This window comes from Trematomus bernacchii, unplaced genomic scaffold (assembly GCF_902827165.1).
Source record: "Trematomus bernacchii unplaced genomic scaffold, fTreBer1.1, whole genome shotgun sequence".
NCBI lineage: Eukaryota > Metazoa > Chordata > Actinopteri > Perciformes > Nototheniidae > Trematomus > Trematomus bernacchii.
Window position 1 is genome coordinate 1,805,759 of NW_022987733.1, and position 19,517 is coordinate 1,825,275.

The 19,517-nt window shown below is 38.3% G+C and overlaps 3 protein-coding genes across 9 annotated transcripts in view; all 3 read right to left on the reverse strand.

The window, feature by feature from the left end:
- The window catches only part of LOC117494872 (killer cell lectin-like receptor subfamily B member 1B allele B), an 88,452-nt gene that overhangs the window by 36,616 nt on the left and 32,319 nt on the right, over positions 1–19,517 (reverse strand). The gene's annotated exons all lie outside the window — the stretch shown is intronic.
- On the reverse strand, positions 4,061–18,288 carry LOC117494874 (CMRF35-like molecule 3). Of its 3 annotated transcripts, XM_034145883.1 has the most exons (7): positions 18,274–18,288; positions 17,230–17,385; positions 16,679–17,011; positions 16,401–16,574; positions 16,038–16,133; positions 15,771–15,811; positions 14,826–15,009 (listed from the first exon to the last, which is right to left on the reverse strand). In XM_034145883.1, the coding sequence occupies exons 2-7, from the start codon at positions 17,288–17,290 to the stop codon at positions 14,881–14,883; spliced, it is 834 nt and encodes a 277-aa protein (XP_034001774.1). In that variant the 5' UTR covers positions 17,291–17,385; positions 18,274–18,288; the 3' UTR covers positions 14,826–14,880. The 3 variants fall into 3 exon arrangements, with proteins under 3 accessions (XP_034001773.1, XP_034001772.1, XP_034001774.1); XM_034145882.1 differs by lacking the exons at positions 14,826–15,009; positions 15,771–15,811; positions 16,038–16,133; ... (1 more) ...; positions 16,679–17,011; positions 18,274–18,288 and adding exons at positions 4,061–4,773; positions 5,952–5,995; positions 6,092–6,187; positions 6,547–6,720; positions 6,827–7,159 and having other exon boundaries at positions 17,230–17,281; XM_034145881.1 differs by lacking the exons at positions 14,826–15,009; positions 15,771–15,811; positions 16,038–16,133; ... (2 more) ...; positions 17,230–17,385; positions 18,274–18,288 and adding exons at positions 4,061–4,773; positions 5,952–5,995; positions 6,092–6,187; ... (1 more) ...; positions 6,827–7,159; positions 7,380–7,518.
- Positions 9,904–12,498, reverse strand: LOC117494878 (CMRF35-like molecule 5). The gene is made up of 6 exons (XM_034145888.1): positions 12,360–12,498; positions 11,807–12,139; positions 11,523–11,702; positions 11,162–11,257; positions 10,895–10,935; positions 9,904–10,045 (listed from the first exon to the last, which is right to left on the reverse strand). The coding sequence occupies exons 1-6, from the start codon at positions 12,418–12,420 to the stop codon at positions 9,917–9,919; spliced, it is 840 nt and encodes a 279-aa protein (XP_034001779.1). The 5' UTR covers positions 12,421–12,498; the 3' UTR covers positions 9,904–9,916.

Genomic DNA, 19,517 nt, shown 5'->3' on the forward strand with positions numbered 1-19,517 from the left:
CGGTTCATGTTCATTTACAAATTCTTCAACTACAACCGTAGTTATATTTAAAAACATGTTAGAAGGCCTCACGAAATACTTTAAAGTGGACCTATCATGCTATATTTGAATAATATAGTGTAGGACCATACCTATATAAGGCATATTTATACTTTTTTTTTTCAAAATACCAAACAGATCATGCATTTTAGCCATGCCTCATTTTGCTCAATTTGACATTTTTTAGATCTGTTTTTGCAAGGGCAGATTCTGTGAGAACAGCACCATCTACAGGCCTGGCATATGTACTACAGCGTCTCCAGCGCTTTCGAACGGCAATGGCCGTGGCTGTCTCCTTCTGATTGGTGGAGTTGGCCCAATAGCCGTAGCGCCACTGTCCTGACGTCAGGACAGTGTTCAAATCTGGATCAGTTTTTATCAGATCCGTTGCAGCCCCTTTTTTAGAGATTTGGGTATGGAGGAAAATAGAGAGGGTTGTGTTTTCTGACACTTGGTGAGTTCCCTGGAACACCGGGGACACATATTCATGTATAAAAGACGTACAAAAGTGCATTTTGCATGATAGGTCCCCTTTAATGTAAATTAAAATTGAAATGTGAAGGAATGTGTGTATATTAACTGTGGGTTTTTCTCTGGAAGTTTTTCCTTGTACGATGTGAGGGTCAAAGGACAGATGATGCCGTTTTTTCTCATACTGATATTCCGCTATGCACGCTGGGATTTGGTGTTTATGCGATGTGAAATCCGAAAACATTTAAAAAAAATTAAATAATACATTATTCCGAGTGTGCTTGCTTTTCTCTTTGAAAGTCATCACATAACGGCATTGTAATACACGTTTCGGCTGCATTAAATATGACATATCTGCCGTAGTTAACTCTATTTATAGAGCCCTGATGACAAGACTTCTAGACAAAACAGGAACTGCCGCCAAACTGAAAACTTGACGTGGATCTTAAATATATAAGCAATTAAACAACATCTTACATTTCTTTTCACACAATACGTCTCCTTGCAGTATCAACACTAATTCGGCTGACTTTTATATTTGATACAATTGGTAGATAGGCTGTATTTACGCCATAATGGTGCACAGCTGATAGGAAGGGACACCTACTGGTTAAAGCACGTTATTGCATTTTATAATTTTATTATTAGATATTAATGTGTTGCATTGGTCGATTTTGCTGATTGACATCTCTTTCTAACCGTCAGAGCCAATGGAATCAAGGGAAAGTTTCCCATACACACACAGCTTACCAAATAAGGAGTGATAGTGACGCGTAGAAAACCCGGAAGCTGCGCTAGCCTCTGGTGGCTACCATTAGCAGCTAATTTTTGTCCTCCAATTTTTGCATAAAAATGGAATTATGGACTATCAATAATTTTTTCAAAGTGACAGACACATTGCTATAACCTATGGATTAACCTTCAGCCGCGTTTTTTCTCGTTTTAATGCCATTGAACACGAGTTTTGATCAGAATAACAGCTAAGGTGAGCATATCTCTGTGTTTTGCTAACTCAAGCTACTCGTGTGTTGTCTGTATTTGCTTCCCCTGTCACGAGTTCTTATCGCTCAGTGATGATCCTTACAGTATATTTCTATAATCTGTGGAATCTCAGGATGTTATCTAAGCTTGTTTGTGCAGATCCAATAAGTATATCGATCGGTATAGCTAGAGTTCTGTGCCTTAATATTTTGTTGCCCGTGGCTAATTCAGAGGCTCAGCGTTAGCATTGTGGGTTTTAGATCAGTTAGCTGAGTTTCTTCCCGTTACATGGACATAACACATTCATAGTTTATTACATCTTAAGAAGCCCTCAGACACTTTTGCTTGCACATGTTGTGATTTCGGCCCCTTCGGCGGGTCCGTCCAAAGATCTTGACCCACATAAAGAAGCATTTAAAAAAATGTCAGACAAACTAAACTGAGCAAGTTTTGGTCCTTTTATATCAAATGATCACTATATACTGATATGATAAATTAGGTTACTGCATCTCTGAAAAGTAAAATAAAAGCATATAGTATGACAGCAGTGTTTAAACAGATAGAGCTTTCTTTTGGCAGATCCATTGTTGTTTCTGATCACAGCTCACTGATAACCATGGTGTTCTGCTGCTGCGCCAGACAGACATTGCACAGTGACCCTCAGTAGGTGGGTCTATCCAGGAGCTGTGGAAAAAACAGGACGTTTAGATAAAGGCTAAACGATTTTTATGATTTTAAGTGTTTAGTAATGTGTGTCTTAGTCAGATCACTTCCATCTTCCCACTTCCATTTCCCGTTTTATACTCTCAGGCCAATCCAGAATCCAACAGTTGATATACTGTAACTATTGATGATGTTCTGACAACAGATTAAACAGTCATCAGGTATTTAAATACAATACTCAAATCAACATGTTATGAGATAGATAGATAGATAGATAGATAGATAGATAGATAGATAGATAGATAGATAGATAGATAGATAGATAGATAGATAGATAGATAGATAGATAGATAGATAGATAGTCTATGCAGTTTATCAGAATCAGAAACAGGTTGCAGGTAGGTTAACACTTACGAAGAATTTGACTTGGTGTTGTGTTGCATACATAAACATAAAACTAAAACACAGATAGAAAACAATTTTAAGAAAACTATAATAACATACATTTTTGTTTTTTAAATACTAAAATACATACATTTTATATGTAAAACTGCTATTGCAGTATTTACATTGAATATGGTTGAAATCGCAGAAATAGAGTTGTAATAAAAAATATGTGCAGTAATGAAAAACTAGACATTGTATACATTGTGTGCTTATATTGGCTCTTTATTAGTCATTATAAAACACTTATTAATGCCTTATTCTACATGACCATATTCCTCAAGTAATAGGCCATCAGTTGAGAGTTTTTCCTCAATAACCCTCTAATTAGTGCTTATTTATTGCAAGTAAGGAAGTTGTAGTTTTGGTCTGAATATGCTCTGCTCAATATGGGCATAATAAGGCAGCAGTACCACAAGAATAGTAATTCTACCATAATAACACTTAACAAATATGATCTATTCTTATGTAACAAGACATTATTCCTGTTATTGTCTCATTATACCGCACTGTCAATGAATTAAAAGTAAATATATAAGTTGTCATGAACACATCTGTCCATCAGACAGAGGGCTGCTGTGCCTCCTGTCATCATTAATGGACGTCTCTTTAAAATGACCGCTCAGAGGAGAGGAGTTCTCATTTCTCTAAACGCCTGCTGCTTCCCCTCCTCTCTCCTCGGTTCCCCTCCTCGACTCCTCTGCTCGCATCTCCTGTGGGCGGGACTAAGACACGAGGATAGGAGTCGAGGAGGGGAGTAGAGGATAGGAGTCGAGGAGAGGAGTCGAGGAGGGGAAATTAGAAATCAGAAAGGTCTAATGACTGAATATTGAGGCCTGATCTCTTTCTATCTTATTTACATAAAAATGGTCGCACCATGAATAAGATTGTTTCTCCTGCCTTGATTAAAGCACTGATGTTCTCAAGAAAAAGACAAAACAACAATGTGTGGCAGCACAGAGTTTACAGAGTAAAACATGACATTGTTTATGGAGAGAAATACAGATAGATCAAATGATCCATCAGCTGGGCAAATAAACAAAGTCAGAATACTTGATGAAACAGACTCTGGAACATTGTATTGAGAACAAGTGATGCAGCGCCCTCTGTTGGCCGTTAGAAGCAATAAAATAAAATAGCAGAGTCCTTGCACTAATCTGCAGAGTTTAAGCATTGCATCTCTAATACAAACAAGTCTAACCATTCCTCTCATAGGAGCTCTGCGGTTGAACGGCATCCATGATGGTAGCAGAGGCAGATACACCACAACTCTTTCTAGATGTCTCAATTTTCCTGTTGATTCTATAGCATTACGCACTGCCATGCGTTCCTGTGTGTGTGTGTGTGTGTGTGTGTGTGTGTGTGTGTGTGTGTGTGTGTGTGTGTGTGTGTGTGTGTGTGTGTGTGTGTGTGTGCGTGCGTGCGTGCGTGCGTGCGTGCGTGCGTGCGTGCGTGCGTGCGTGCGTGTATGTGTGTGTGTGTGTGTGTGCATGTGCAACCAAAAGAGACCTAGGGAACATTTAAAAAAAGGAAGTAGACAGTTGGACAGAGTATGTATCACAGAGGCAGATTTCAGATTTCAGATTGTTCCCTGAGATAGACAACATTTCACTGATTCTTTGAACACTGTTTTCTGGGTGCCTGTGACTAACATGATTCCAATTTCATTAAGTAATGGAGTCTGAAAAAGACAATGACAATCATACTTATTGTGTGTTTATACACGTTTTTTTTTAAGTAAGGCTGGACCATGTGTACAGATACTAACTTGTTCATTTACTCTTCTATCCTGCCTTATATATGTCCTGTATTACATTATGTGTCTACTGTTTTATTCAAAACTAATCAAATGTTTAATCATAAAAGTTCCTTTTTATGCATTTACCACAGTGGCCTCCTTCAGGGTGCCTGGGGTAGTTGAACCAGGTCGTAGAAAGAGTCATTTTCGGCACTTTCAGATTGATTTCGCTGTGATTGCCCAGTGGGTTTAATTTGGTATTTGGGTAGTTGAGCAACAGAATACAGCACGTTGTCTCTGCTCTCTGCACACGCCCCCATTGAATTCGTCTCACACCTAGCAGCTGCTGATCCGATATCTTGGAGGAAGGAATTATTAGCATAGATGCTGTCCGGGTCAGTCGCTTCTTCATGTCTGATTTCATCATATTCAGCTTCCTTGAATTAGAAACAGGGAGAAAAAAAACAGTAAAACAGAGATCTGAAGTCAGTAAATCTGATTTTACAACATTCTTAACACCACAAAATTGGTTGTTCACATAACAAATACCCAGTACAAGTCTGATCTCTTAAGGGGGTAATTCCTGAAATCCAGAAACAATCAAGGAAAGCAAAGCAACACTAACTACACTATGGCAATGAACCCCATTATTGTATGTTGTAATGGCAATTTACAATGTTGGCTACACAAAAATGTCTTGAAATGACATATCGTTTCACAGGATATTTTGTGTTACATTTGTGCTGTGATGACCAAATCATAAACAGTGTTGCATGCTTAAAACAGAGCAAGTCAACTAATTATTTTCACCTTACTTTGTATGTTTGAATGTTATATACAGAATGCTGATCAAGTACATTCCATAAAATGATTTCCTCAGACTGCTGATTGTTTGTGACAAGAGAATATTGATTATACCAGTATAATCCTAACAACAGCCAATGATACGTAAAATAATATAAATAGTGTTGTAATAATATTAGGAAGGACATACGAATGTAACAATACGCATTCAACTTATTTTCTATATTCATTTTCTACTTTTCCTGAAGTCGTTCAATTTTTATTTAGGGCAGTTCTTTTGATAGATCTCCAGTCATTTAATTTTGGATACAGGTGCTTTCAGCCACATAATGATGCAGCCTGATTTCCTGTCTGACTTGAATGAAGTGGTGGCTAAAGTCAGCTGGGGTTGAACGGATGTGGGCTTTGAGTGTCAGACCTCACAGTTTAAAACGGCTTGTCTGGTTTAAACTCCTACACTTGCCTCAAAAGGTGCATAAAGAGAACCTCACAGAACATATTTTGTCCACCAGCATCTTCTGTATTACTACACTTTCCCTACAGTAGGGAAAGAAAAGGGAAGTGTTGTTTTGTACCAAGGATCCTTGTCTTTTAATTAAAAGACCTGTTCTAGGTGTTCTTTTTGTTATTAATGCTGAGCTCAGAAACGAAAAAGGTGTCCTACACGGCATTAAAGTAAGAAATATGAAATGAATGCCAAAGGTGAAACAGAAAAGCCTGAGCCTCACACAGGGGAATGTAATGTAATGTACTTCAAGCAAGCTGTTTCTGTGGGAAAGGAAACTGAAACCATCTGCCCTCCAACTCTCACCTCTCGTGCGTCTCCCTGTGGCATTACAGCTGTTGAAACAACTTCTGCAAACACATAGGATAACATTTGTTAATATGTCTTGTGGAAGCTTTACTGGTGCATTCACATATACACAATGTGTGTTGGTTTGTGGGTCTTACTCCGTTGTTTCATCATCTTCTTGCTCATAAACTTCAGTAACACCATCAGTATGGTTATTATGAGAATGACACCTATGATCAAATATGGTATGCTCCCTGAACAAACAGAGAAAAAGAGGAAGATACATGAGAGAAGCTTGATCACACTTGGTCATACTGATCTTTATATATATTACATAACATTGTTTTATTATCGTATCAAGATATTGGGTCTACCATTATATTATTCTTTCACATTTGGAAAGCAGAGAGGAAATTAATAGGACAAATATGTATATTTTCACTCATTAAACGTTAATTAAGCGTTATTTTCATTATGTAATATTCACCACCTTGATGTACTGGACCGATTATTTTAAATAAAAATTGCAATTTCAATTAATAACATTAAAATCTCCATATACAAGTAATAGGTATATGTATTTGTGTAAGTTCAAATAAGTGCATTTTATTACCGGCTGCTTGTGTTGCTGGTGTAGTAGTTGTCGTAGTGGTCGTGTACGATGCAGACACATCAGTGATATTATCTGAGCTGTTTGAAGACAGAGTGGAGCTGCTTGACACAGCTGATGACAGAGTTGTAAATGTGTCCACTGTTTCTGGAGTTTTCTTGGGACCGTAAGACGCAGCTGAAAATGATAGACACATATAGTACCTTCATTTAGCAACTATTTGAACAGTTATTACTTTTTATCAAGGATTGATTTTATTTTAAACTAAAGAGCATCAACTTACCATCTGTAACTTTAAGATTCACCTTTATCAATATATCAGGACCCTTCCTCTCCACTCCACAGTAATATGTCTTAGCGTCAGACTTTTTCAGATTAGTGAAGGTCACAAATAAATAATCTCCTTTGTTATTTATCAGTATTCTGTTTTGTTGTGTAGTTTTTCCGGGTGCTGCTTTGATGATGATGTGTTTGTCTTCGGTGCATGGACTTCTACAAAAGTACTTATCATTATATCTTACATCAAACAAATTGTTCCAGTCTGAGCATTTGAATGTCACTATTTCCCCAACACAGCCTCTTACGTTGAGAGGCTTCATCTCCACAAAACTCAGAGCTACAAGTGGAAATAAAGGAAACATTATTAAACATTTTGTATTATTGGTATTTAAGTGTCAATGCTCAAATGAAGTCAAATGTCTACATTATTTATCACATTGATTGAATGTACTATTTGTATCGACAACATTTAACTTTTTTAAAGAGAACTACTCAATTATGTATTTAGCAAATAAACAAAAAATCAAACAGCAGAGAATAATGAAATGTAAACTCACCAGAAAGAAGACAAGAGTACACGTAGATTTCTATCATGGTGAAAATGATGATGAAGAACATAAGGCACGTTGATAATCAGGTCAGTGCGACCACGGTCCGTAGAGTATTTCAAAGCATTTCCCTTCCTCTACACCTTAAAGCTCCGCCCTTTCCTCTGAACACACACACACACACACACCACACACACACACACACACACACACACACACACACACACACACACACACACACACACACACACACACACACACACACACACACACACACACACACACACACACACACACACACACACACACACAGTGTAAGACTGTGTCGGTGTATAAGGAAGTATAACACAGGAAACTATTCTTCATTTAGAATTTGAACAGATGGAACAGCAAGTGCAGAAAGTACTAAAGATTGGGGGTGGAGGGCGGGATCTGTCACTTCAAAACCACGGTGTGATCTAGACCCGGAAGCCTGTCAACATGTCCAGATGAACTCACACACACGCTTCAGTGTCTAACACCATCTCTTTGTTATAAAGTTAAAAAAGAAAAAAGGTTTTGTTCAAATAAATAAGTGATTTAAAATGAATCTAACAACTTGAGAAAACCAATCCCATACCCCATGCCTAACTTTAACCAGAAACACAACAAGATATCGTTTCTTAATTTCTATAATGTACTTTGAGGGGGCCCCTCACTATGGGCTGAGCCCCCTTAATGTGACAGGTTTAAATCATGTTTGACCAAATAGCATAGCTTTGCAAGTGCATAACAAATAACCATAAAGGTGTGTTGCTTAAACAAATCTAAATATATGAGCCATTGCTTGTGTCCACCACAACTGACTTCAGAGCAGCATTTTAGGGAGTCTAAACAGCTCTGTGGAGTAATGTGATACCATCTGCTGTATTTTAGAGGATAAGCAAACAATGATATACAAGAAAAAACTAATATAATTCAATCAGGAGAGACGGTTTTGATGTAAGAATACATATGTATTGCAAAGATACACAAATGAATGTAATGGTGATTTTGGCGATTAGGCCCCGTTGTGCAGGAAGTATCATTCGGGAGGGGAGAACCGATCCGATGAAACCCCCCTGGGGTCTAGACACTGGTGGTGGTGAATAGATGGTTGGGTTCGGTCTGAAGAGGAGTGGTTTAGCTTGACCCTGGATTCAGGCTGGTGCCCCACGAGGACGAAAACGGGTTGTATCCGCTTATTTCTCTTGCGTATAGCCCTTTTTGCCAAACAAGGCCGTAACGAAACGATAGAAACGGACCCCGCAAACGACAACGGGTCCAAAGGTGGATAGATCTGGGAACGGAGCGCTCTGGGGGGTCCAACGGCTCCGTGTGATCGCCTCTACACCATCATTTTGTGATAATGATGACGCAATAGCCCCGCCTCCCCCCACCTCTGCTGCTCACCCCCGCAAAAGTACACTGCACACTGAATTCAGATTATTTATCTTTCTCTCGATATGGACATAAACGCGAGTGAAGTCTAATCTGACAAGACGGAGACACGCAGCTCCTCCCGCTGTGATGCAGCGGGAGCAAAACACACACTTCAAGTCAGATCATCACCCTTAGCTATTTTAATTACCTCTCAAACTAAACTAGTTATAAATATGTTCATTTTTACTGTCGGGTCACTCATTACTGGATCAGCTGCTGCATGAGACAGACACTGACGCTGTGAGAAGAGAGGGAGGAAAAAGAGACAGGCTCCGTGTATTTTATTATTATATATCATTATATAGAGTCGTTATTCATTTGTTTTAAAGCTCAATAAATAACAAAGAAGACCTTTGACCGGCACTTTTATAATTTTGTCCGGAAGATTTAAACTTTAACACACGTTGACCGGCGAAAGACTCTGCCCGGTTCCCTCGGCCCCCACCGCGGTGAATAAACAGAAGTGCAGCCATGACGACCATTCTTCTTCGCTGCTTTTGTGGAGGAAGTTACAGCGCCACGTACAGGCTCGGCATATGTACTGCAGCTTTTCCAGCGGTTGGAACTAAACGGAGCTGTCTCGTGTGAACAGACACTATCCGGTGTCTATTGCGTGTGGACGGAAGCTTTTTTTGCGATTGCGATTGCGTTTGTGTATGCGTTTTCCCGTATGCGTCCTCGTGGGGCACCAGCCTCAGAGGGACAGGAGGTGAAAAGGGGTGGAGGAGGGTTGCGTAGAGTCACCTGAAATGACAGCTGTCAGAGGGGGGAGAGCAGATTTAAAAGGTTTGGCAGAGCGCTATGATAGGCTCTTGGGAATAGAGCGAAGTGATTGGTTAAGCTGGAGAGTGACGCCCCCGATCACTTATTGAGAGGAGAGAGAGTAGTTACGTAGGAATAGTGAATAGACGGTCTTCCTGGTTGAACTTACGCTGAGCTTCATTTCACAGACAATGCAAACTGAATTATTCTCATGACGTCAAGTCTCTTTGTAAAAATAACTCCAATTCAATAAGATAAATAGCTTCAGGACAGAGGTGAAATGTTTATTTGTATTTATTTCACATATAATAAAGATTCAATCATTATTTTCTGCTGCAGTGATCGTCTAAAGTTGTGTGGAGAGCAGACCCCTCTGTGAGAGAGCTGTAGACTTGGTCTTCATCCATTGTTAACGGGCGGAGGGATTGGTAGACTTCATCAGGCCGTGCACTCTGTGGGAACATGACATGTATGACTTGTGTTGATAGATGTTAACCATGTTAAACAGAGTAAAAGAAAATGTGTTTCTTCCAGATATAAATGAAACTGGAAAACAGTGCATTGCTGCAACACATCTTCAGAGAGCTAACTCCAACTTGTATTTGCAAAAATACTTTAAATAGAAGTAAGGTTAGTAGCTTCTGCAAAGTGGAACTGAGAAGTAACGTAATGACCAAAAGCATGATATGGTTATGATACTTTATAAAGCAGATGCAACTACTAGCTCAAGTGTCAATGGGAACACGTGTTTTGTATTTTCCTCTCTGCAAATTCTAGGTATCATGAATACAAGTACTACACAAATATTTAAAAAAGTCAATGTTTCTGCTCAGACTTTAAAATGTAACTATTTTTGTATTGTGAAACCATGTTTCTTTTAGCCAGAATACAATTATAATTTGTATCTGATCAACTGGACGGATTTCCATGACATTTGGTATAGAGATATACACTGAAAAACTATAATGTTGACTTTATTAAAATGTATTATTTCAACAGATTTCACACAACTGGACGAGGTTAGTTGAAATCAATCATATTTTTTGTAGTATTTGCAGTGTGCTCACAAATATTTATCGATGTCTCCTGTTGTAGCCAAGTAGGCAAATTCATTAAAACAAAATAGAATATTTTATATTTACGTTATTATTTGGGATTTTTTTGTGTTACTTGATCCAGAGATCAAGAAGTTCTTAACAGGATAAAAAAACAAACAGCTGAGGAAGTATTTAAGCATGTGTGGAAGATCCAACAGAAACAGCCATGAACATATTTAATGATTCAAAATGGCAAGAACTCACATCGTATATGTCCTCGTGTGGGGAGCTGACATCAAGGCCTCCTGGGAAAAATACATTTGTTTATAAAACTGACCAAAATAATGATCATTTGATGTTAAGTAATTCTGTGTTTACAGAACAGTGGCTTTCCTGGATACGTACTTACACTTACTGCAGTGCATCCTATGTTGTTATATTTAATGTATATTGTCCGCTATTTAGAGGTCAAAATATTATTGTTCTTATACTATGAACCAGCATTGAAGACAGTCGGTGTGTGTGTCTTACTCTGTCCTCTCTTCATCAGCTTCCTGGTAAGCAGCAGCACGGCCATCACTAAGGCGAATGTAAAAATAAGACCAGCAATCAAATATGGTACACTTCCTGCCAAAGAGAGGAAAGGAGGGAGATTGATCAAATGCAGTTCACTCCTCACAATCACTATGGTCCATGTACATGAAGAATACTATAACATCACATTTAACTGATAAGGCATCAAGACTTAAGGGCAAGCACCAAGTTAGAAAAGAGAGACTTTAAATGGATGGGTTTCTGAACAGCTTGAGCATCATTCAACAATAGCATTGAAAATATTATGTATATACTCAGTATTACAATTTTATCAATTTTACACAGGTGCACTTCTTACCGGCTGCTTGTGTTGCTTGTGCAGAAGGTGTCGGAGTATTCAGGGTCGTGTTCGATGCTGACACATCAGTGATATTATGTTTATTGTTTGAAGACAGAGTGGAGCTGTTTGACACAGCTGATGACAGAGTTGTAAATGTGTCCACTGTTTCTGGAGTTTTCTTGGGACCGTAAGACGCAGCTGAAAATGATAGACACATAGTACATTAATTTAGCAACTATTTGAACAGTTATTACTTTTTATCAAGGATTGATTTTATTTTAAACTAAAGAGCATCAACTTACCATCTGTAACTTTAAGATTCACCTTTATCAATATATCAGGACCCTTCCTCTCCACTCCACAGTAATATGTCTTAGCGTCAGACTTTTTCAGATTAGTGAAGGTCACAAATAAATCATTTCCTCTGTTATTTATCAGTATTCTGTTTTGTTGTGTAGTCTTTCCAGATGCTGCTTTGATGATGATGTGTTTGTCTTCGGTGCATGGACTTCTACAAAAGTACTTATCAGTATATCTTACATTAAACAAATTGTTCCAGTCTGAGCATTTGAATGTCACTATTTCCCCAACACAGCCTCTTATGTTGAGAGGCTTCATCTCCACAAAACTCAGAGCTACAAGTGGAAATAAAGGAAACATTATTAAACATTTTGTATTATTGGTATTTAAGTGTCAATGCTCAAATGAAGTCAAATGTCTACATTATTTATCACATTGATTGAATGTACTATTTGTATCGACAACATTTAACTTTTTTAAAGAGAACTACTCAATTATGTATTTAGCAAATAAACAAAAAATCAAACAGCAGAGAATAATAAAATGTAAACTCACCAGAAAGAAGACAAGAGTACACGTAGATTTCTATCATGGTGAAAATGATGATGAAGAACATAAGGCACGTTGATAATCAGGTCAGTGCGACCACGGTCCATAGAGTATTTCAAAGCATTTCCCTTCCTCTAAACCTTAAAGCTCCACCCTTTCCTCTCAACACACACACACACACACACACACACACACACACACACACACACACACACACACACACACACACACACACACACACACACACACACACACACACACAGTGTAAGACTGTGTTGGTGTATAAGGAAGTATAACACAGGAAACTATTCTTCATTTAGAATTTGAACAGATGGAACAGCAAGTGCAGAAAGTACTAAAGATTGGGGGTGGAGGGCGGGATCTGTCACTTCAAAACCACAGTGTCATCTAGACTCTGAAGCCTGTCAACATGTCCAGATGAACTCACACACACGCTTCAGTGTGTCACACGATCTATCTATCTATCTATCTAACACCATCTCTTTGTTATAAAGTTAAAAAAGAAAAAAGGTTTCGTACAAATAAATAAGTGATTTAAAATTAATCTAACAACTTGAGAAAACCAATCCCATACCCCATGCCTAACTTTAACCAGAAACACAACAAGATATCGTTTCTTAATTTCTATAATGTACTTTGAGGGGGCCCCTCACTATGGGCTGAGCCCCCTTAATGTGACAGGTTTAAATCACGTTTGACCAAATAGCATAGCTTTGCAATGCAAGTGCATAACAAATAACCATAAAGGTGTGTTGCTTAAACAAATCTAAATATATGAGCCATTGCTTGTGTCCACCACAACTGACTTCAGAGCAGCATTTTAGGGAGTCTAAACAGCTCTGTGGAGTAATGTGATACCATCTGCTGTATTTTAGAGGATAAGCAAACAATGATATACAAGAAAAAACTAATATAATTCAATCAGGAGAGACGGTTTTGATGTAAGAATACATATGTATTGCAAAGATACACAAATGAATGTAATGGTGATTTTGGCGATTAGGCCCCGTTGTGCAGGAAGTATCATTCGGGAGGGGAGAACCGATCCGATGAAACCCCCCTGGGGTCTAGACACTGGTGGTGGTGAATAGATGGTTGGGTTCGGTCTGAAGAGGAGTGGTTTAGCTTGACCCTGGATTCAGGCTGGTGCCCCACGAGGACGAAAACGGGTTGTATCCGCTTATTTCTCTTGCGTATAGCCCTTTTTGCCACACAAGGCCGTAACTAAACGATAGAAACGGACCCCGCAAACGACAACGGGTCCAAAGGTGGATAGATCTGGGAACGGAGCGCTCTGGGGGGTCATATGGCTCCGTGTGATCGCCTCTATACCATCATTTTGTGATAATGATGACGCAATAGCCCTGCCTCTCCCCACCTCTGCTGCTCACCCCCGCAAAAGTACACTGCACACTGAATTCAGATTATTTATCTTTCTCTCGATATGGACATAAACGCGAGTGAAGTCTAATCTGACAGGACGGAGACACGCAGCTCCTCCCGCTGTGATGCAGCGGGAGCAAAACACACACTTCAAGTCAGATCATCACCCTTAGCTATTTTAATTACCTCTCAAACTACCTAAACTAGTTATAAATATGTTTATTTTTACTGTCGGGTCACTCATTACTGGATCAGCTGCTGCATGAGACAGACACTGACGCTGTGAGAAGAGAGGAAAAAGAGACAGGCTCCGTGTATTTTATTATTATATATCATTATATAGAGTCGTTATTCATTTGTTTTAAAGCTCAATAAATAACAAAGAAGACCTTTGACCGGCACTTTTATAATTTTGTCCGGAAGATTTAAACTTTAACACACGTTGACCGGCGAAAGACTCTGCCCGGTTCCCTCGGCCCCCACCACGGTGAATAAACAGAAGGGCAGCCATGACGACCATTCTTCTTCGCTGCTTTTGTGGAGGAAGTTACAGCGCCACGTACAGGCTCGGCATATGTACTGCAGCTTTTCCAGCGGTTGAAACTAAACGGAGCTGTCTCGTGTGAACAGACACTATCCGGTGTCTATTGCGTGTGGACGGAAGCTTTTTTTGCGATTGCGATTGCGTTTCTGTATGCGTTTTTCCGTATGCGTCCTCGTGGGGCACCAGCCTCAGAGGGACAGGAGGTGAAAAGGGGGGGAGGAGGGTTGCGTAGAGTCACCTGAAATGACAGCTGTCAGAGGGGGGAGAGCAGATTTAAAAGGTTTGGCAGAGCGCTATGATAGGCTCTTGGGAATAGAGCGAAGTGATTGGTTAAGCTGGAGAGTGACGCCCCCGATCACTTATTGAGAGGAGAGAGAGTAGTTACGTAGGAATAGTGAATAGACGGTCTTCCTGGTTGAACTTACGCTGAGCTTCATTTCACAGACAATGCAAACTGAATTATTCTCATGATGTCAAGTCTCTTTGTAAAAATAACTCCAAGTCAATAAGACAAATAGCTTCAGGACAGAGGTGAAATGTTTATTTGTATTTATCTCACATATAATAAAGATTCAATCATTATTTTCTGCTGCAGTGATCGTCTAAAGTTGTGTGGAGAGCAGACCCCTCTGTGAGAGAGCTGTAGACTTGGACTTCATCCATTGTCAACGGGCGGAGGGATTGGTAGACTTCATCAGGCCGTGCACTCTGTGGGAACATAACATGTATGACTTGTGTTGATAGATGTTAACCATGTTAAACAGAGTAAAAGAAAATGTGTTTCTTCCAGATATAAATGAAACTGGAAAACAGTGCATTGCTGCAACACATCTTCAGAGAGCTAACTCCAACTTGTATTTGCAAAAAGACTTTAAATAGAAGTAAGGTTAGTAGCTTCTGCAAAGTGGAAATGAGAAGTAACGTAATGACCAAAAGCATGATATGGTTATCATGAATACAAGTACTACAAAATTATTTTAAAAAGTCAATGTTTCTGCTCAGACTTTAAAATGTAACTATCTTTGTATTGTGAAACCATGTTTCTTTTAGCCAGAATACAATTATAATTTGTATCTGATCAACTGGACGGATTTCCACGACATTTGGTATAGAGATATACACTGAAAAACTATAATGTTGACTTTATTAAAATGTATTATTTCAACATATTTCACACAACTGTACGAGATTAGTTGAAATCAATCATATTTGTTGTAGTATTTGCAGTGTGTTCACAAATATTTATCGATGTTTCCTGTTGGAGCCAAGTAGGCAAATTCATTAAAACAAAAGAGAATATTTTATATTTACGTTATTATTTGGGATTTTTTTGTGTTACTTGATCCAGAGATCAAGAAGTTCTTACAGGATAAAAAAACAAACAGCTGAGGAAGTATTTAAGCATGTGTGGAAGATCCAACAGAAACAGCCATGAACATATTTAATGATTCAAAATGGCAAGAACTCACATCGTATATGTCCTCGTGTGGGGAGCTGACATCAAGGCCTCCTGGGAAAAATACATTTGTTTATAAAACTGACCAAAATAATGATAATTTGATGTTAAGTAATTGTGTGTTTACAGAACAGTGGCTTTCCTGGATACGTACTTACACTTACTGCAGTGCATCCTATGTTGTTATATTTAATGTATATTGTCCGCTATTTAGAGGTCAAAATATTATTGTTCTTATACTATGAACCAGCATTGAAGACAGTCGGTGTGTGTGTCTTACTCTGTCCTCTCTTCATCAGCTTCCTGGTAAGCAGCAGCACGACCATCACTAAGGCGAATGTAAAAATAAGACCAGCAATCAAATATGGTACACTTCCTGCCAAAGAGAGGAAAGGAGGGAGATTGATCAAATGCAGTTCACTCCTCACAATCACTATGGTCCATGTACATGAAGAATACTATAACATCACATTTAACTGATAAGGTATCAAGACTTAAGGGCAAGCACCAAGTTAGAAAAGAGAGACTTTAAATGGATGGGTTTCTGAACAGCTTGAGCATCATTCAACAATATAGCATTGAAAATATTATGTATATACTCAGCATTACAATTTTATCAAATGTACACAAGTGCACTTCTTACCAGCTGCTTGTGTTGCTGGTGTAGTAGTTGTCGTAGTGGTCGTGTTCGATGCAGAAACATCAGTGATATTATGTTTATTGTTTGAAGACAGAGTGGAGCTGTTTGACACAGCTGATGACAGAGTTGTAAATGTGTCCACTGTTTCTGGAGTTTTCTTGGGACCGTAAGACGCAGCTGAAAATGATAGACACATAGTACATTAATTTAGCAACTATTTGAACAGTTATTACTTTTTATCAAGGATTGATTTCATTTTAAACTAAAGAGCATCAACTTACCATCTGTAACATTAAGATTCACCTTTATCAATATATCAGGACCCTTCCTCTCCACTCCACAGTAATATGTGTTAGTATCAGACTTTTTCAGATTAGTGAAGGTCACAAATAAATCATTTCCTCTGTTATTTATCCGTATTCTGTTTTGTTGTGTAGTCTTTCCAGATGCTGCTTTGATGATGATGTGTTTGTCTTCGGTGCATGGACTTCTACAAAAGTACTTATCATTATATCTTACACCAAACAAAGTGTTCCACTCTGAGCATTTGCATGTCACTATTTCCCCAACACAGCCTCTTATGTTGAGAGGCTTCATCTCCACAAAACTCAGAGCTACAAGTGGAAATAAAGGAAACATTATTAAACATTTTGTATTATTGGTATTTAAGTGTCAATGCTCAAATGAAGAAAAATGTCTACATTATTTATCACATTGATTGAATGTACTATTTGTATCGACAACATTTAACTTTTTTAAAGAGAACTACTAAATTATTTATTTAGCGAATAAACAAAAAAGCATAAAGCATACAAATAAAAAATGAACTCACCAGAAAGAAGACAAGAGTACACGTAGATTTCTATCATGGTGAAAATGATGATGAAGAACATAAAGGCACGTTGATAATCAGGTCAGTGCGACCACGGTCCGTAGAGTATTTCAAAGCATTTCCCTTCCTCTAAACCGTAAAGCTCCACCCTTTCCTCTGAACACACACACACACACACACACACACACACACATACACACACACACACACACACACACACACACACACACACACACACACACACAGTGTAAGACTGTGTTGGTGTATAAGGAAGTATAACACAGGAAACTATTCTTCATTTAGAATTTGAACAGATGGAACAGCAAGTGCAGAAAGTACTAAAGATTGGGAGTGGAGGGCGGGATCTGTCACTTCAAAACCACGGTGTGATCTAGACTCGGAAGCCTGTCAACATGTCCAGATGAACTCACACACACGCTTCAGTGTCTAACACCATCTCTTTGTTATAAAGTTAAAAAAGAAAAAAGGTTTTGTACAAATAAATAAGTGATTTAAAATGAATCTGACAACTTGAGAAAACAAATCCCATACCCCATGCCTAACTTTAACCAGAAACACAACAAGATATCATTTCTTCATTTCTAAAATGTACTTTGAGGGGGCCCCTCACTATGGGCTGAGCCCCCTTAATGTGACAGGTTTGAATCATGTTTGACCAAATAGCATAGCTTTGCAATGCAAGTGCATAACAAATAACCATAAAGGTGTGTTGCTTAAACAAATCTAAATGTATGAGCCATTGCTTGTGTCCACCACAACTGACTTCAGAGCAGCATTTTAGGGAGTCTAAACAGCGCTGTGGAGTAATGTGATGGATACACATCTCACTCTGCGTGAACATACCATCTGCTGTATTTTATAGGATAAGCAAACAACGATATACAAGAAAAAACTAATATAATTCACAGACAATGCAAACTGAATTATTCTCTTGACGTCAAGTCTCTTTGTTAAAATAATCCCAATTCAATAAGATAAATAGCTTCAGGACATAGGTGAAATGTTTATTTGTATTTATCTCACATATAATAAAGATGCAATCATTATTTTCTGCTGCAGTGATTGTCTAAAGTTGTGTGGAGAGCAGACCCCTCTGTGAGAGAGCTGTAGACTTGGTCTTCATCCATTGTCAACGGGCGGAGGGATTGGTAGACTTCATCAGGCCGTGCACTCTGTGGGAACATGACATGTATGACTTGTGTTGATCGATGTTAACCATGTTAAACAGAGTAAAAGAAAATGTGTTTCTTCCAGATATAAATGAAACTGGAAAACAGTGCATTGCTGCAACACAACTTCAGAGAGCTAACTCCAACTTGTATTTGCAAAAAGACTTTAAATAGAAGTAAGGTGAGTAGCTTCTAAGCAAAGTGGAACTGAGAAGTAACGTAATGACCAAAAGCATGATATGGTTATGATACTTCATAAAGCAGATGCAACAACTAGCTCAAGTGTCAACGGGAACACATGTTTTGTTTTTCCTCTCTGCAAATTCTAGGTATCATGAATACAAGTACTACACAATTATTTTAAAAAGTCAATGTTTCTGCTCAGACTTTAAAATGTAACTATCTTTGTATTGTGAAACCATGTTTCTTTTAGCCAGAATACAATTATAATTTTTATCTGATCAACTATTGGATGGATTTCCATGACATTTGGTATAGAGATATACACTGAAAAACTATAATGTTGACTTTATTAAAATGTATTATTTCAACAGATTTCACACAACTGTACGAGGTTAGTTGAAATCAATCATATTTGTTGTAGTATTTGGAGTGTGTTCACAAATATTTATCGATGTCTCCTGTTGTAGCCAAGTAAGCAAATTCAATAAAACAAAATAGAATATTTTATATTTACGTTATTATTTGGGATTTTTTTGTGTTACTTGATCCAGAGATCAAGAAGTTCTTAACAGGATAAAAAAAAAAAAAAAAAAACAGCTGAGGAAGTATTTAAGCATGTGTGGAAGATCCAACAGAAACAGCCATGAACATATTTAATGATTCAAAATGGCAAGAACTCACATTGTTTATGTCCTCGTGTAAATGGTAAATGGACTGTACTTATATAGCGCTTTATCCAGTCTTTAAGGCCCCTCAAAGCGCTTAACATACTACATGTCGTTCACCCATTCACACCCATTCATACAGAGCAGTGTACCTTACTCTAGGACAGGGGTACTCAAACTTTTTTATTAAAGGTCCACTTGTGAACTTTATACAAGGTCAATGGTCTGGATCAATGCCAGTATTTTGTCA

Bases quoted from the DNA above. Each gene is read 5' to 3' on its own strand.
- LOC117494878 (XM_034145888.1), bottom strand. From the start codon at position 12,420: ATGTTCTTCATCATCATTTTCACCATGATAGAAATCTACGTGTACTCT. The intron at 11,703-11,806 runs GTAAGTTGATGC...TATCATTTTCAG, and splicing joins GAATCTTAAAGTTACAGATG to CTGCGTCTTACGGTCCCAAG. The intron at 10,936-11,161 runs GTAAGACACACA...TATTTTTCCCAG, and splicing joins GCTGATGAAGAGAGGACAGA to GAGGCCTTGATGTCAGCTCC.
- LOC117494874 (XM_034145881.1), bottom strand. From the start codon at position 7,440: ATGTTCTTCATCATCATTTTCACCATGATAGAAATCTACGTGTACTCT. The intron at 6,188-6,546 runs GTAATAAAATGC...CTGTTTGTTCAG, and splicing joins ACCAGCAACACAAGCAGCCG to GGAGCATACCATATTTGATC. The intron at 4,774-5,951 runs GTGAGAGTTGGA...TTCTAATTCAAG, and splicing joins CACAGGGAGACGCACGAGAG to GAAGCTGAATATGATGAAAT.